Source organism: Phaenicophaeus curvirostris, chromosome 10 (assembly GCF_032191515.1).
Source record: "Phaenicophaeus curvirostris isolate KB17595 chromosome 10, BPBGC_Pcur_1.0, whole genome shotgun sequence".
Classification (NCBI taxonomy): domain Eukaryota; kingdom Metazoa; phylum Chordata; class Aves; order Cuculiformes; family Cuculidae; genus Phaenicophaeus; species Phaenicophaeus curvirostris.
The window spans coordinates 15,078,446-15,096,226 of NC_091401.1; the positions used below are offsets into that span (position 1 = coordinate 15,078,446).

Genomic DNA, 17,781 nt, shown 5'->3' on the forward strand with positions numbered 1-17,781 from the left:
TGCCACATGAATTTGTAAGTTTGGACTACCCTGTGCTGTGTGACTACCCTCAAGTTCTTCCATTCAAGCTGTTCTGCTTTGTCTCACATAATTAAATATTAATTGAGCCAGACCAAGAGAGTAATGACTTTTTATAGCCCGGCAACTAGGCCACTCACCCAGGAGAAGAAAACTTCACCTCCTAGTAATCAAATTTTACAACTGGAAGCACAATGCTATCTTACAGCATGTCAACATTTGTGAGATTTTGTTAAAAATATTTACATGTTCTCCGTTTCAACTTCACTACTCTAAGCCCTTTCGAGGACATTTGCCTGCCTAATGTAGGATGTATGCATTGAAGCTTATGGCCTCATTTAAAAAAAAGCCAGCGTACTGACACTTCCCCTCACCACCTCTCAGCTGACTTCGAAGAATCTGAGTACAAAGTTCAGCTCAGTCTGATGTTGCAGGAGATGATTCATTTTGGAGCTTTTTCAAGAAAATACAGTGAGTTGCTATAAATCACTGCCTTGGTTACCCAGTTTGAAAGAAGAGGGCAGCTATTTCTGGAAGCCTTGTTGGGAGCACTTGCACTTCCAGACAAATCTTTTCTTTCATAAACTTCAACAAATGAAAAAAACCAGTTTCTCATAAGATCCAAGCATACATTTTCTGCTGGTTAAGTAACAGTCTGATGGGTTAAGGTGGACTTTCCAAGGCATAAACTTGTGCCAGGTGTTGGTAGAATGTATCCCACAAGCTGCAAAACACACAGAAACCCCTTGTCCTGGTGTAACACCACAGCTGTCTCTGGAGTCATGTTTGGGAGGACTTTGTATCATATGTGAATGCTTTCTGTCTTGTCTCCTGTGTGCTTGTGCTGGAGCAGCATGAGCCAGCACAGGTAGTTGCAATGTTCAGGTTTATTACAGCTAAAGCACATGTCATTTTAGTACATACTTATGATTCCTTGTAAGCATGAGCTTTACAGATGTTAGGTCCCACGACCAGACACGGAGAGCACTCCTGCACTACTTCATCTCACTAATATTTTAATATTGTACAGGATGAGATGACACCATCGCCTCTTTTAATGACCTAGGAGCATGAAAGCGTTAGGAGGTGACTGGGCTGGTGCAGCTGGAGAGCAGGCAGACTGCCTGACACACAGGGACCTCCACCTCTGTAGCCAGAACAGGGGCTCTGGGCAGGCGCTGTGTGATTTGAATTCAGGGTGTGAAACGGTGACCAGCCCTGTGTGGGGCTCCCAGACACCCTTCCATGGGGCTAGCCAGCTAAAGCAGGGGGAGTGAAGGTGGGAGTGGCATCATAATTTAAGCAATTGAACCAGCAATGTTGAATAATAAATGACTTAAAACATTTCATAAAATTCTGTTAAACATTATTTTTTTTCACTTTTGATATCTCTTATTTCCAAAGCATTTACTCGATTGCTCTGAAAGCACAATAATTTCTCTTTGCTGAAAAACCAGTTTTAACTTAAATGAAATATTTGAAAACATAACTCCTCCAGCTATCCTAAGGTGCTTACAGTAGGTGAAAGTAAGTAATATTTTTGTTTGTGAAATTAGATGCTACAATGTCTGCCTGCCTTTGTAAATTGAAAAACTATGATCTGTGGAAGGGAGGAGATCTTGTCCTTTGCTCTTAAAAAGAATTGGTGCTCATACACAATTTCTAGGCTTTTTCAAGCAGTCTGTGGATCTATCATGCAGTTCAGATTTCTCATTATAAAGATCTGACAGTGAAAATAATGCTTAGTCCAAGTTATTCTTAGTATTTTTGAAATATAGAGAACAGAATCAAATGAGATGTTAATTTTATGATTTCTCTGTTTAATAAAATGCACTGTATTTTAAGAGAATCAGGAAAGGCCTTGACAGATAGACAAAATTAGACATCCAGCTTTTTTTTTTTTTCCCTTTTGCTACAGAGGTTCTTCATTAAACATTCACAACAAGACATACCTAAATAATTTACATTGCCTTAATTCATTGGGCAGGATAGTTAAGGTAAAAAAGACCACAGTCATTCAGGCAACAGAAAGAATGAATTCCAGAAAAAGAGTTTTATTAAAGCCACTCTCTTTGAACAGCAGGCTGTGTGTGTATGTTTCTACATTTTAATGTTGGCTTACACTTGTCTGTTCTCTGTGGGTGGTTTCCAGTTTTAAGATGCTAGATTGATAGTGGTATTATTTGCTGTTTAATAAATTTTGGATGATTTCCACTCAAGTCAGTGGAAAAAAAGCCTTTGGCATTTTAAAACCTTGCCTGGTGTTAAAACAGAGTCACAGAGGAACATCCTCTTCACCCTGAAGGAGAGAAACCTATACATTTTCTCAGCGATTCTTACAGTGATTCATGACAATACTGAGTACTTACTACAATATGGTTTTAGTCAGTCATATAATAAAATATATAGCTCATAATCTCTAGCTCTATAAACACAGGTCACTACCCCGTGGGAACTCCCACGATTTAAGTCTATGAAAATACTGCTGTATATTGTATATTTGACATAGCCCTTACTAGGACGTTTTCCAGAGGACAGTCCCCGTCTATAGAGGTGAAAGGCTTCAAGGGGGAGATCATCCATCCATCTGCATCCAAATAGTGGAAGACAGTTTTGAAACCCCATGCTCATTTGCATGATCTGCAGCTACCATGGGTGTATGGATAATGGTATACATGCATGTATGATCAACAATTCATGACTCCATAAATCTGATCATCACAATGCTGAATGCTCAAAAAAAACCCCAAACAAACAGCAGAGTCCAACGCTGAAATCTGAAATTTTAAACTGAGACCGTAAAAATGAAACATTAATGCCTAATTGTTTTCCAAGCTCAGAGGCATGAAATGAGGCTGGAAACTTCTGTTTCTGCTAAAGCATTGTGATTTTCCCACAAAATGCACACTTTAACATTGTAGCCCATGTTTCCAGGTGCAGTCATGTCTACAAAGTATATTCGTCAAATTTTATATTTGTTGTTCAATGTGAAAAAGGTGGTTAATCACAATCTCTTTATAGCCAGTAAAATCACTCAATAAACACCTTGACAGACAGTGATGTCTGTGCAGTTGCATCTTGTAATCTTCATTGAAGTACTTGTTGGCATATTACAAAAAAGAATGATACTATTTTGCCTAAGATAGGAGCCTCTAAATAAAAGAGCAGCAAACTTGTTATTGGTGTAACAGGTTTGTTTTCAGTTCATACTGCTGATATGTCAATACAGCCAGATGCAAAATCAACATGGGAACAGGTTTCTCTTTAACAAAATTATAATGTTATGGTAAATTCATGTAAAGCAAACATTATGGCATTGAGTGAAAGATAAATTCTGTTTCTACTATGTTAGTTCAAGTGTTATCTCTCAGATAAGCAAAGCTTATTAAAAATATCCTTTGTTAACTCCTTCAGAATAATTACAGAAGAAAATAACAATTACCTGGTAGTTTCTCTGAAAAGTAATAACCCAGAACTCTGTCTGACATCTAAATTAGATTATTATAAGCAATTGCAATTGAATTAAAGCCAGCCCTTCAGTCTTCCTACTCAGAAAAGTTTGAAATGAGAAATTTCGTAAGTTACAAGTGCTTTAAAGACTGGTAGAAGCTTCCAACCATCTTTTATCTTCCTTAGGTCCTTTCAGCTGTCCAAAAAATAGTTTCTGGATTTCCAGAAGATGAACCTTGGATTGTTTATGATATCAGATACAGAACCGAATCAGCTAAAACACTTTTATACCCCACCTTTCCCTCCCCATGTACCTTCCATAGTAGCTGAAACTGTTCTTTTCCACTGGCTCGTGAAGTATTCTCCTTTAAAGTGGAAGGTCATAGAATCATAGAATGGTTTGAGTAGGAAAGGACATTAAAGCCCATCCAGTTCCAGCCCCCTGCCATGGGCAGGGACACCTCCCACTAGATCAGGCTGCCCAAGCCTGGCCTTGAACACTGATGGGCAGCCACAACTTCCCTGGGCAAACTGCTCCAGTTCCTCATCACCCTTATTGTGAAGAAATCCCTCCTTATGTCTAGTCTAAATCTGCCCCTCTCCAGTTTATACACATTGCCCTTAGTTCTGTCACTACAAGCCTTTCTAAAAAGTCCCCCCCCAGCTTTCTTGTAGGCCCCCTTCAGGTACTGGAAGGTTGCTATGAGGTCTCCTCAGAGCCTTCTCTTCTCCAGGCTGAACAGCCCCAATTCTCTCAGCCTTGTTCTGATAGCAGAGGTGCTCCAACTCTCTGATCATACTTGTAGCCCTCCTCTGGACCCATTCCAACAGTTCCACATCCTTCTTATGTTGAGGGTTCCAGAACTGGACACAACACTCCAGTTGGGGTCTCACAAGAGAGGAATAGAGGGGCAGAGTCACCTCCCTTGACCTGCTGGCCACACTTCTTTTGATGCAGCCCAGGACATGGTTTGGCCTTCTGGTCTGCGAGCAGGCATTGCTAACTCATGTGGAGCTTCTCATCAATCAGCACCTCCAAGTCCTTCTTTGCAGAGCTGCTCTCAATCACATTGTGTTCCAACCTTTATTGAAGTCAGGGTTTGCCCCAATCCAGGTGTAGGACCTTGCACTTGGCCTTGTTGAACCTCATGAGATTCACACAGGTCCACTTCTCCAGCCTGCCCAGGTTCCTCTGGATGACATCTCATCCTTCTAGTGGCAACTGCACCACTGATTTTGGTGCCCTCTGTGAACTTGTTGAGGGTGCACTCAATCTCACTGTCTATGTAATTGATGAAGATATTAAACAGCACTGGTCCCAGTACAGACCCCTGAGGGACACCATTTGTCACGGATCTCCATCTGGACTTCAAGCTGTTGACCACTATTCTCTGAATACAACCCTCCAACCAATTTCTTATCCACCAAACAGTCCATCAAATTCATATCTCTCCAACCTAGAAAGAAGCATGTCCACTGCTATGGCTACCCCATCATAGAAAGCCACTAAGTTGATCATACAGGATTTGCCCCTGGTGAAGCCATGCTGGCTGCCATTAATCACCCATGATCCCCCCAGTCACAGTGGTGAGACTGACAAGTTGGTAATTCCCAGGGCCGTCTTTTCTACCCTTTTTAAAAACAGGTACAATGTTACCCTTCTTCCACTCACCAAGAACTTCTCCTGACTGCCATGACATTTCAAATATCATGGAGAGTGGTTGGCAACAGCCCATTCCCTCAGGACTCTGGGATGCATCTCATCAGGTCCCATAGACCTCAGGTGGTTGTGAACCTGATCCTCTCCTACAGTGGGAGGGGCATTACTCTCATGGTCCCCATCTTGTTGTCTGTTGACCCAGGAGCGCTGAGGAGAGCAGTTACCAGTGAAGACTGAGGCTAAAAAAGTTGTTGAGTATCTCAGCCTTCTCCTTGTCTGTTGATACAAGGTCACCATTTTCATTCATCAGTCAGGGCACATTCTCTTTAACCTTTTCTGATTGGCGTACCTGTAGAAGCCCTTCTTGTTAGTCTTCACTTCTTTTACCAAGTTCAGCTCCAACTGCACCTTGGCCTTCCTGAACCCATCCCTACAAAACTGGGCAGTGTCCCTATACACATCCCAGGTTACCTGTCCCTGCTTGCACTGCCTGTGCGGTTCCCTCTTGTTCTTCACATTGACCAAACGGTTTTGACTCAGCCATGCTGGTCTCTTCCCTTCTCTGCCTAATTTCCTACATACAGGGACTGAACACTCTTGTGCTTTATGGAAAGCATCCTTAAATATCTACCTGCTCTGTTCTACTCCCTTGTCCCCAAGGACCATATGCCAGGGGGTCCTACTGAGTAGCTTCTTGAAGAGCTGCAAGTCTGCTTTCCTGAAATTTAGGGTCCTGACTGTACTCCTCACTTGCCCCATATCCCTCAGGACCTTGAACTCTACCAGCGCGTGGCCACTACAGCCCTGGCTGCCCCTGATCTTGATGTCACTAATGAGCTCACTTGTATTCATGATCATAAGGTCCAGTATTGCATCCCCTTGGGCAGGGCTGTCTATTACTTGGGTTAAGAAGTTATCTTCAATGTACTCGAGGAGTCCCCTGGATTGCCTACATCTTGCCGCGCTACTTTTCTAGCATATGTCTGGGTGGTTAAAGTCCTCCAGTAGGATGAGAGCTTGCAAGCGTGAAACCTCCTGTAGCTGGAGGAAGAAAGCTTCACTGGTTGGCTGTCCTTGATCAGGTGGCCTGTAGTAGACACCAACCACAAGGTTCCTTTTGTTGCCTCAGTCTTTTATTCTGACCCACAAGCTTTCAACTTGTTCGTGGCTACTCTTCAAAGGCAGCTCTTCACACTTTGTCCATTTCCTGATATAGAGGGCAATGCTTCCACCCCTCCTTTCTGGTCTTTCCCTTCTGAACAGCCTGTAGCCATCGATAGTCACACTCCAGTCATGGGACTTATTGCACCAATTTCAGTGATGGCAACCAGATCATAGTTTCCTAGTAACACAGTAGCTTCCAGCTCCTCCTCTTTGTTGCTCAGGCTTTGTGCATTTGTGTAGAGGTCAAGGCCAACATCTTCACTACTCAGTACCTCAATACTGTTTTTGTGTTGCTTTGGGCTGAGTCCGCACATGGGACTTAAACACTGTAAATCTGCATGCAGCAGCATGCAGATGATAAGCCTGTGCTTCTTATGCAATGCATTGACAGACGCCAGAAGCAAGGATTTGTAGGCAAGGGACTACCTTGTACTAAATAAATTGATGTGTTTGGCCAGTGTGCAAGTCTACAACCTCTTCTGCTACAGGATATCACTGTTGGATACAGAGAAGTCCGCTATGTATGTAGCCATAGGATATACCAGATCCAGGAGCACTTGCTGAACAGGGATTGCCTCCTGAATGGGAGTGGATGAGTGTTTTGCCACCTCCCCAGGGTGCACACCTCCTGCTGAGTCAGTGCGTTCATGTTGGCACCATTCCTTTGTTCCCAAATTAGGCATCCTGCTCTTCCAAATTGCTGAGCATCCAGAAATTCTTACTCATTGTAGTGGGAATTGTGGGATAAGTGGTCTGGAAAATCAAGTGATATATCTTTTGACTTGAAATAGCATTTCAGGAAATAGTTTTGAAATGCTTGTCTGAAGTCGTTTTCTTCATTCTTGCATGCATCTGAAGTGTTCATCAGTTTAGGAACTGCTCATTCACTTGATCAGCATACAGACAATAATCCTACTCAGAGCACCATGTAAATCTTCCAGTGGCCTGCTCTTCTGTCAAAGTAAAGGTATGCAGTGAAATAAAGGGACTCCAGAGGAATGCATTGGGGTTCTTTTTTAATCACAGTTCTCCAAAGGGAGCAGTTCATTGCCACCTATCTTGCCTTCCTAGCAGCCTGCTGGTGAATTAGCAGCCTGGCAGCGGACTCCTCAAAGTAGAGAGAAGCACACAGCCCTTGGGGGTTCTGACTGGTGTTTTCTGGGTTTCTCCACTCCTGGCTGAAAGACTGTTGCCAAGGCATGTCTTTAGAAAACCCTCCTCAGTGTGGTAGTCAACGTGTTTGAAGTTTTCATCAATTCGAACCTCTTTCTGTGGTAAAATTTAAGGCTTATTTAAATAGGAAAATTAACTTTCTTTTCCTCCCCTGCTGACATTGTGTCTGTGTATTTGTTTTAATGACGTGGGAATTCCAAGCTCCTCTGAGCTGTAGATATGTTTCTAGTGCTTTCTCCAGCAAGTTATGACTGCTGTTGCTGTAATTGCTTGCTTCTCCAGGCAAAGACTTGATTTTCCTTCCATTCTCCCACTAACCCAGAAAAGTCTCTCCTATCTTTTAGCAGTGGAGAAAACAATTCCTCCCACTTCCTGGCTTCCCTGAAGGCTGCAGACAAATGATTGTTTTGCTAATAGTCCCTCTGTTTCAGAGATTAGTTCTTTAAGCACGTGAAAACAATATTTCGCAATTTTTTTTGATGGATTGTTATTTGTCAAATTTACAGAAAGATTAACCAAGTCAGATGCTGTGGCACTCCTTCCAAAATCTTCTTTAACCAGTTCCAGTGAATAAGCTTGGATTTGCTTTGTACACTTTCTCTCCGTGCATCCTTGCTGGTATTTTACCTAACACCAAGCAAACAGAGATAATTTTTTTAAAATTTTCTTTCTTCTGTGAGATAGCTATCTTATTCTGTTAGGAAAAAATTAACTACCAGTGTATATGTGACCTGCACTGCAATTGTGTAATACCAGAGGTGACTTAGGCAAGGAAATATTAGGAAGTTCCCTTAACTGTTTAAACCTACACTTCTCATGCCCATGGGACAGAAATGAATGGACATTAACCAAACTAGAGAGCAGAAGCAAGTTTTCACCATAAACGTAGTGAGTTGTAGGGCAGCTCCCAGCAGGATTAGTAAGGGGCATGAAATTGTCAAGTAGAAGGAGATCACTTCATTATCAGCATTACATGAGGTAATGCAGAGGTGGGCTAGATATGACAAAGGTAGTTCTGTTCTGCAAAGTCTGTGTCAATGGAGAGCCTCTAAAAGCCACATTGCTTAACTGGCTTACATGCTTAATTCCGAGGAAGATTTATGGGGAGTGTGATGAAGAGAAGAGGTGGCTGTGATTACAGTTACTCCTGTGGATTCCTGTCTGTGTGTTTGGGCTTGTTGGGGAAGACAATGGGTATGCTTCTAACATTAAGTGTGCCAGTGGCTTTTTTGAAAGCAGAACACGAACCCTCTGGAAATTTACTGTACCCTTAAAGTTTATGTAAACACCCAGGAACTCTGTTCAAACCTATTAGAAAGCAAGAAATATCCTTCAGGGAAAGAGTTTCAGGAGAAGTGAAACACTGAGAACTACAGCAGTGAGCACAGGGAACTATGCTCCATCCTCCCATGCATCGTTTCCCTAGAGTACGTGATGCTGAGTCCCTGTGGTGTTGAGTGGTGAACAGTGACAATTTGAGGAATGAGAAGTCTTCCCTTGGCAGCCAAAAAAATCAAACCCAGCGCATGAAGGCTAACACTGACACCTCCCCAAAACACAGCAGGCAAAGCAGTGAGGGGCTCCCTACAGGGAATAATGCTTCATGGAGTCTAGATGGAGGTCATTGCCAGTAGCTGTGGAGTATACAATAGCAAAAAGCATTCATAAACATTTAGTCGAAATTAATTTAATGGCTGGATTTAAGTTGTTATTTCAGAAGTTAAATGCTAGTTACCAATGCATTAAAATGCACAAGGACTGCATATATAAATACATATATTGTTCTAATCTGTAATTATGGTAATGTCATGTATTCAGTAAAATTTTGCTGGGGGGCCTAGCTTTCAGCTGCTCTTGCATGAGCTGTCATCTATCGCATTTTCTAGTCACATTCATATTTTTGCTATTGTTCACTGGTCAGGAAGGAAAGCTTTTTTTTGTTTGCTGAGCAACTCTGGGAAGTGAAAGTAGAAGCCAAAATTTTAATATTCTAGTTGATAATCCTTGTTAGGCTGAAAAAAACCAAATCTCTAGGGGTTTTAGTTTGGGAAGTAAAATTAGACTCCGTACTTTTAATTTAAAATAGAAAGCAAACCCATGTGGACTCATTTTGGAGACCACTGTAGGCTGTAAGGCTTTGCAGGAATTCCTTTGTGTTTGTTGGCACTGTAGAAACCACCTTAGTAGATGAGTTGTCATTCCCTGTCCACTCTGGGATCTTGTCTCCAAGAAGCGCTCACGCTGCATGTGTCAGAATATACCTGCCCTATACTTCTTTGTTAAAAACATGTAGTTCTGAAGGTGCAGAGTAAGTTACATGAAGCTTATCTGGGAATGTTCTGAGGGTGTTATCATACAGAACAGAAATCTTGAAGGGAAGACAAAAAAATCTTTAAGAAAAATTTTGCCAGGAAAAGCCATGTTTAGGAAAGCAATCAAATGAAAAGCAAAATGAAAATTAAAAGTAAGGTCCTGAACTCCATAAATGGTGTTAAAGCTGCCAGAATTCTTGGACAGAGCTGAGAAGTCCTCCCTGCTTGCCAGTCTCTCATATTAGGCATACATTTTTCCAAGGTTTTATTTTTCCTTTGAGATGTAAAATCTATTATGAAGTGAAATTGCTGTGAAGCATTACTTTAGCAAAACTTTCATGAATTGCTTCCTGTTACTCATTAACCTTACAGATGTCTCTTTAACTCTGAACTAAACAGTAAGCGCAAAACTGTTCCATTGATTCAAGACACTGTAAAATCTTGACATGGTGAAAATTAACCTGCTAAGCTCCACTTCGGTCAGAAAATCTTCCACCTTTTAATCTAGCAAGCCTTCAGTGAGAAATTCTCCTGTGAGCATCAAGCAATAAATTATAATGAATAAAATGTTCATTGGAAAACAAACAAACAAACAAACAAAAAAAAGAAACAGGTGACTTGAAGCACATAATATTAAACAATAAAGAAATGCACAGCCAAGTTAGCAAATGCTTTCCATTCAGTGGCTGAATACTCTCTGGCTGAGATGCTTTCCCTGAGGAATCCGGCAGATTCAATCCCCATGGATTCATGGTGCTTCTGCTGAGGCTGGGGTCCTAGGTCAGTGCCAGGAATCACTGCCTCTCAGCTTTTTCCCATTGCCCCCACCTATGGACCACTCACCACACTGGAGAACTAAACTCTAGATAATCTGAAGCTGATCCTGTCAGTACCTCCCATCCCATCTTCCCACATTTCCTATGCCCAGGGAAGGTGTGTTTCTGGTTTGAAGGCCCTACACACCAAAGACAAAAGTGTCCCAGAAAGCAGTTTGGAATGTTCAGAAATAGAACCAGCAGCAGGGAAAACTAGAAGATGAAGCGGGCTTGAGCAATGGATACCTATCCCAAGGAAGAGATTTAGTGGGTTTTAAAGCATATTGGCGTAAGAACTCAGTTATACATGGGTGTGAGAAGAGTGAGTTAACACATTTTATGGGTTCAAAAAGAAAAAATGAGGTCTCTCAGCCTTTTTGGCTATGTGCCTTGAGGTCTCTCAGCACATCTTTCAGCTGCATTGTTTGTGTTTTGTCTCTTCCCTTGCTTAGTTAAGTATTTGCTGATATACTCTTTGATGTGAATTTGAGAAATAGGCTGAAGGCATCTGATATCATGCATGTTAGTCTTTGACATGAATGAACAGCATGTTTGACATACAGGTACACTTCATGCACTCTGATCTGAGTCATTACCTGTATTCTAATTATTAAATGACAAAAGATCTCATGGAGGTGTTATATTCAGAACAGCAGAGACAATAATGTAAACATTCTTCTGTGCATGAAAAGGTTACTTAGAGAAACAGAGAGTCAAAGGATTTATCTGAAGCTAAAAATTGTTCTGTTACCGAGCTCCTAAAAAGAAAGAGCATAAATGGGCATCCCAGCTGACCAAGCTTGAGAACCCAGGTGGTTTTCTTACCTGCACACGTCCCCCGAGAGAAACGTGGCACTGAACCATGGTCAGTGACATGACCCTCCAGCACCCACATGGTGTTTCCTGCTCTGTAGCAACCTTTTGAACCCTCAGTTCCTGGGGGTGCTTGGAACAGGTAAAATGAGAGTGAGAACACTGCAGTGTGTTATCCCCAGCCGCTCCAGAGGTGTGTACCCAAAACCAGTCTGTTGGGAGATGGGAATGAAGTTTTTGATCATGTGCGGTTCCAAAGGGCCTGGTAATTGATGTGAGTGAAGCTGCAAGAGTGTCCCAGATCTTATTCCAGTCACTGCACTGTGCCCATCTAAAACCCTCCAAGATGTTATTTGGATATTGTGCTCCCTTATAGATTCTCCATAAACTGCCAGGCAGGGCTGCTGTGTGCAGTTAAATTATTGCTGTACTGTAACACAGAATCTGCCTGTGCACAGCAATATACAATTCTGTACAGAGTTTGTTTTTTAACAAGAGAGGTTGTCTACATTTTTATGATCATATATTGGTGGCAGGACCAGGCATCTTCATTAATTTTACTCTGCCTTGTACTGAAGACACTATATATTGCATTTATTGGTTGTCCATTGTGATTGATTGTGACTGTGACTTGGAGTGATATAGATTTATTTTTAAAAAGTTCTAATTCTGTGCAAGTCTCCATCCAAGAGCAGATTCGTTTTGAAGCACAGGTGTGCTGGAAATGAAGCACTCACATCTTCATAGAATCATAGAATGGTTTGGGTTGGAAGGGACCTTAAAGAACATCCAGTTCCAACCCCCCTATCATGCGCAGGGACACGTCCCACTGGATCAGGGTGCTCAAAGCCCCATCCATCCTGGCCTTGAACATCTCCAGGGAAGGGGTATCCACAGTTTCCCTGGGCAAACTGTGTCAGTGCCTCACCACCCACATTGTGAAGAATTTCTTCCTAATGTCTTCCATGCCCTTGTGAAAAGTCTCTCCCCGGCTTTCATATAGGCACCTTTCAGGCACTAAAAGCTGCTCTAAGGTCTCCCAGAAGCCTTCGGTTCTCCAGGCTGAACATGCCCAACTCTCTTCGCCTGTGCTCATAACGGAGGTGCTCCAGCCCTTGAATCATCTTTGTGGCCTCCTCTGGACCCATTCCAACAGCTCCATATCCTTCTTATGCTGGGGATTCCAGAACAGGACACAGCATTCCAGGTGGGGTCTAAGTAGAGCAAAGAGGAGAGGCAGAATCACTTCCCACACCCTGATGACCACACTTCTTTTGATGCAGCCCAGGTTATGTTTTGGCCTTCTGGGCTGTGAGCACACATTGGCAACTCATGTTGAGCTTCTTATCAATCAGGGCTGCTCTCAGTCACATCATCCCCCTGACTGTATTGAAATCACAGATTGACCTGACCCAGGTGTAGGGATTTTAGAAGACTGGGAAATGGTGCTTTCTTGTGTGAGCTCTTGTGTCCCTTCCCACCTCCACTTTGGCAGCATGCTTCTACTTGATCGGTAGTCAGCATCGTAACAAATCTGTATCCTTATGTCTTGCTCCAAACCAGTTTCTTTCCAGTCACTGGTATTTATCTGGTAAGTGCTGAGGAGACATTTCAGAGTGCTATTACAGTATGTAGTGACTGGCTATTTTGGAATCTTTTGTCCTGTGTTTTATGAGCAAGACTTCACCAAAGTATATATCATGCCATCATTTATGTGGATGGTATATATTATGTTGTCATAACTGGTTGTGGTTAATCAACAAAAGCTGCCATATAGACTTTAATCTAGGCCAGAAAAAAAACAAACAAACAAACAAACCCTCATCTGGCAAGAAGAAAATCATCAAATTTCCTCAGGAAAATATCTCTAAGAAAGCAAGGAGCAAGAGACCAAATGAAGAAGCTGAACAGTTTTAATAAAATTCAAATTATTCCTTAGGCTTATGCAAAACTTTGCAAGTGACTACCCAGGCTTAATGGCATTCACTGACATTATGACAATGGGGGATATTTCACAGACAGAAAGGGGAATTGGAAGTACATAAAGTTAACTGAAATGATGCTGCTGGTAATAAACCTCTGGAACTAGACTGTCACCCATCCTCTCCTTCTGCTTCTGGATCCTGATTATCCTGTCGGTTGTTCATATGCTTCTTCCATCAGCTTCAGTAAGAGGAAGGTGTGAAAAAGATGAACAAGATGGTCATATATTTAAATCAAATGCACTAAATACTGTAAATATAGGGTGTGACATGGTCCACAATATGTATATGTCATGGCATACTGTTTTACTGCCAAATGAGGTGATGCGACATAGCCTAATGCAACGTGAAATGACACAGCCTAACTACAAATGCCATTTGATGTAGAAAGTTGCATTTAAAAATCAATGTGATTAATCCACTGTACATGACGGCTTTTTAATGAGGTATCCGGTCTGCTTATGCTTGGAGTCGTGAAGCTGTTGGACTCTCCCACTTTGGATTTCCTGAGGCTCTCTGTTTCACAACTGCTATGCTGTCTTTGTCTGGTTTATGCCTGCAAGTTTGTGCTTCATCTCACTGGTCACTGCTCATAAGGCAATTGAGTGCCAGAAGCCACTTATGATCCATTACTGTAATTAAGGTTGGATGTTTGGATGTTCAGATTTTTTCCTGTGTCTTTTTGGTTTTTTCATTCCTTTCTTTTTCAGGCTCTTGAAAAAGAAGACCGTACCGAATATTTGTTGGAGGGGTCAGTCCCACTCTTTCCCAGCCAGAAATCTGACTATCCATCTTCCTTCTACGCATCCCTTAGATGTTTTCTTTCCATCCCATAACTGCAGGCAAACAGGTTCTCCAAAAAGTAGCAGTGGAAGCAGAGCAGAAGAGAGATGATACAGCATTGCACATAGAGGTCAGAGCACTTCTAGAAACACGTAACATGCTCCTAAAGAAAAGAGTAGAAAGCAGAGATGTCTGCAAGACTCCGTAGTTTTACTTTAACAGCAGCAAAATGCACACAAATTGCCCTCTGCTACTTACTTTGCAGTCAGCCGACTTCATTACCAGGCTGTTTTTCTTGGTCTTAGGTACTTAGTAAGGAAAACCTGTTGCCTTATATCTCTCTTGGGCAACCACGGTAACTAAAAGGAAAAAGACCATAGTGACATATCCCAAGACAAATGTAACTAAATCCTCTGAAGACAAGTGAGAGCAGGATCTGAGGTGGATTTTTCTTCTGCATATTTCAGGCCAACAGCTAGAACAAGACTCCCCATCATGCACGTGAAGGCTAAACATGGGAAGACTAAGCATTTGGGTGGCTTGGCAGAAGAATTAAATGTGGGAAGGGATTGCTGATGGTTTAAGATCATTGTAAACATTTTTAGATTTGAGGTGGTTCAGTGGGGCTAATAAAGATTTTGGACACTGGTATTTTCCTAAGTGCTAACAGCCAGACAGCTTGGAAGAGGAATACTCAAGTGGTACGTGCAAACTGTGAAACATAGGATCCTTACAGTTCTGCTGCTGTATTTCACAAAAACTGTTATATCTAGGTTTATGAAAGTTAAAATTGTTGGCATATGTTTGCAAAATGAATAAGAGTAAGCAAATTGTCATTCTGGGTCTGATCGACTAACTGAATATACATGGGTTTCTGGTAGTTCTCAATCATCTGCAGTGGTGTTTTCATGCAGTTACTGTTAGTCATATAGTGACAGTGACCTAGGCAGAACAATATCGTTTAAGGAATTATATGGAGAAAGTTGAAAGTAATCCCTACTTGAAAAATTTATGTAATGGGGCTGGAGCCACTGGCCAGCACTGTGTATGCCTCCTTCCTGCCCCTCTGCCTCCTGTGCTGAGACCAGATGCAGTGCAGAATCACAAGTAAAAGTCAGCTTTCCCAGAACCTCTTAGAAAGCATTACGCAAAGCTAAATAAATGTCAGTGCTGGCTTTATATAAATTAACTGCATGTGGAAGAAAGGAACACGATCCCTGTTGCAGAGACCAGCCTGGTTTCTGAAGCAACATTGTTCCTTTACGTCGGGACAACCAACCTGCAGAAGACTGGGGCAGCAATCCTGCAAGAACAGGTTACCCGGCCCCTGTGTCTCTATGTGTAGAGCCAGGGTGCAGGTCCTAGCTGGGGGTGCCAAGGAATGTGCTGTAGCTAAGACACATATGGGTGTCTCTAACTGAAGCCTAACTATGTTCAGGCCTGAAGCAGAGACAGTGGGACCCGCAAGACAGAGCTGAGACTGAGAGAGCTCCCAGGGTGTCCTCGCACTACTGCCTAGAGCAAAGAGCTGAGCCCCAAAACTGCAGGTCTGTAGCTGTGCATAGTAGTGTACCAAGGGAAAAGAAAAATGGAGACCACCATTGCAGGCAGTGCTTTGTCTTTCCTCCTTCAAATGTCTTCGGCTTTCTCTCTCACTTAGATGTAGAAAACAGAAGGCAATGAAGTCTTGGTGGTATTTTCATCACAGACCATGCTGGTTTGGTGGAGGCTTTTCATTTCCAGTGATGGCTGGGAGAGTGCTTTTGCTTGCTATAGTGTGGGAACATCCCTGCAGCTCCCTGCTGCAATGAGGTAGTGATGCGGGCCTTTGGCCAGCAATGCAGGCGGGTTGAGAGGCCATGGGGACTGGTCCTGGGGACTCCCTTAGCCTGGCTGCCTAGGAGCGGCATGCCAGGCAGTACTTTACTTTGAGTTTGACTTGTGTAATGGGCTTTTTGGCTGATTGTTGACTTTAAGATGTTTAATTAAGCCTTTTTTTCGAACTACCCATATGGCAGTGCTACTGACCTTCCATTTTTCTGTAACTCTATCTCCTTCCAATCTTACTACTGGAACTTGTCTAAATCTGTGGCTCATGTTGGGTGAGAGGTGTTTAAGTATGTCTTTTAGTGGATTTACTGTCATTTACTGACACTGTACAGAATTGCTGTAGACATCAACAGCACTGTTCTATGTACACAACATTCAGTAAAAATGGTACAGTGCCTCCAAGTCTCCACAAATACTGCCTTAGACAATTCCCACTGGAGGGTAGTTTTAGTTGGAGTGAGGGAGAGAGAGTAAGTCTTGTTGCTTAAATAATGTGTTCAAAGGCTTCCACTGAAGTTTGGGGATAGAAGCATCTCTGAATTATTAATTCCTTCTCTGAGTAGGGAAAATTTATGTGCTGCTCATGGAAGAAAATAATGCGTCTCCTTGGCTAACAGTGAACTCTAATAAGATAGGGCCTAGCCACTGTTGGCATGAGAATGGCAGCAGTTTTCAGGTTTCCTTCATACCTGATTCATCCCTTAAATTTTGTTCTTAAACTCCTGCATCATTACCATGCAGCTAAACATTTGGCAATTAATTTAGCAGGTATCTGTTGCTTTTCATATTTTGTAACCTAATAACAGTTACAGCCTTTGGAAGAGACTATCTGCCAGTGAGTCTGAGATGATATGATGTCAGTTCATTCCAGGCACAAAACAAACAAAGCCTGCACTTTCATCCTTGAGCAGAACCTTTCAAGTGCTTCCAAGAATTCCACAGGGCAAACGCCGAGCCTCTGCATCTGTGGCTCCAAGCTATACTCAAACTTTCCTCTATTTCTTTTTGCCTCTAGGGATCCACCAGCCACAGTGTGTCTGAACTGATCACTTACCACCTGAATCATCTGTATTTTGGATATCTTTGATATCTTCGGCTCATCCCTCGCAACAACATCTGAGGTAAGACTCTAATTAAGGACTGTTGTTTCTTTTCTTCGAGGTTAGTATTCTTGTACTTCTGTGGCCTCTGCTTTGAGGCTTCCTGACTAATGTTGAGGACTGAGCTAATTACTCAGAACTTCTTGTCAGCTATGTTCCTTTTCAAAACTTTAATTAGCAGAGAATAATGCAGTTTGAAATAAATGTAGCCAAACCAAAAGACAGTTCCTGTAAAATGCTTAGCTTGTGAGCAGCAAGGCTCTAAGGACTATATCTCTTTTGGAATGGTACAAGCTTAAGACAGTTTGCAGAACTCCAAAATCAATGAGTCCCCAAACTGCTTTTACTCACACCTGCAGACAAGCTAAAAATATAGAACATCTGTGTTGGAACATTTTACAGAGAACAAGGCCCGGATGCTGTGAGATTGTTTAATACTGAACAACTCTAACAAGGCCTTGAAACAGAGAGACGAAAGATAAACAGGGGCCAGTTGGGAGGAATGTAGTGGCTACTTCTGTGGGAACAAGCACCGGCTGAAAGAGAAACAATTGAAGAGAACTGTCAACATAGTTAAGTTTCATATAACTTGGTTTCTTAGCATGTGCAGTAGTTTGGCCAATAATATGTTAGTAATAGCCTTATGGACAGCTACCTTTAACCAATAATACACTGTAGATA

At 42.2% G+C, this 17,781-nt stretch overlaps 1 protein-coding gene across 1 annotated transcript in view; it reads left to right on the forward strand.

Annotated features, from left to right (window-relative positions):
- The window catches only part of LOC138724681 (glypican-5-like), a 480,713-nt gene extending 463,593 nt beyond the window's left edge, over nt 1-17,120 (forward strand). The window contains exon 9 of the mRNA XM_069864872.1: nt 17,016-17,120. Within this exon, the coding sequence (XP_069720973.1) occupies nt 17,016-17,041 (26 nt within the window). The 3' untranslated portion in view covers nt 17,042-17,120. The remainder of the gene's footprint in view (nt 1-17,015) is intronic.
- The last annotated feature ends 661 nt before the right edge of the window (nt 17,121-17,781 follow it).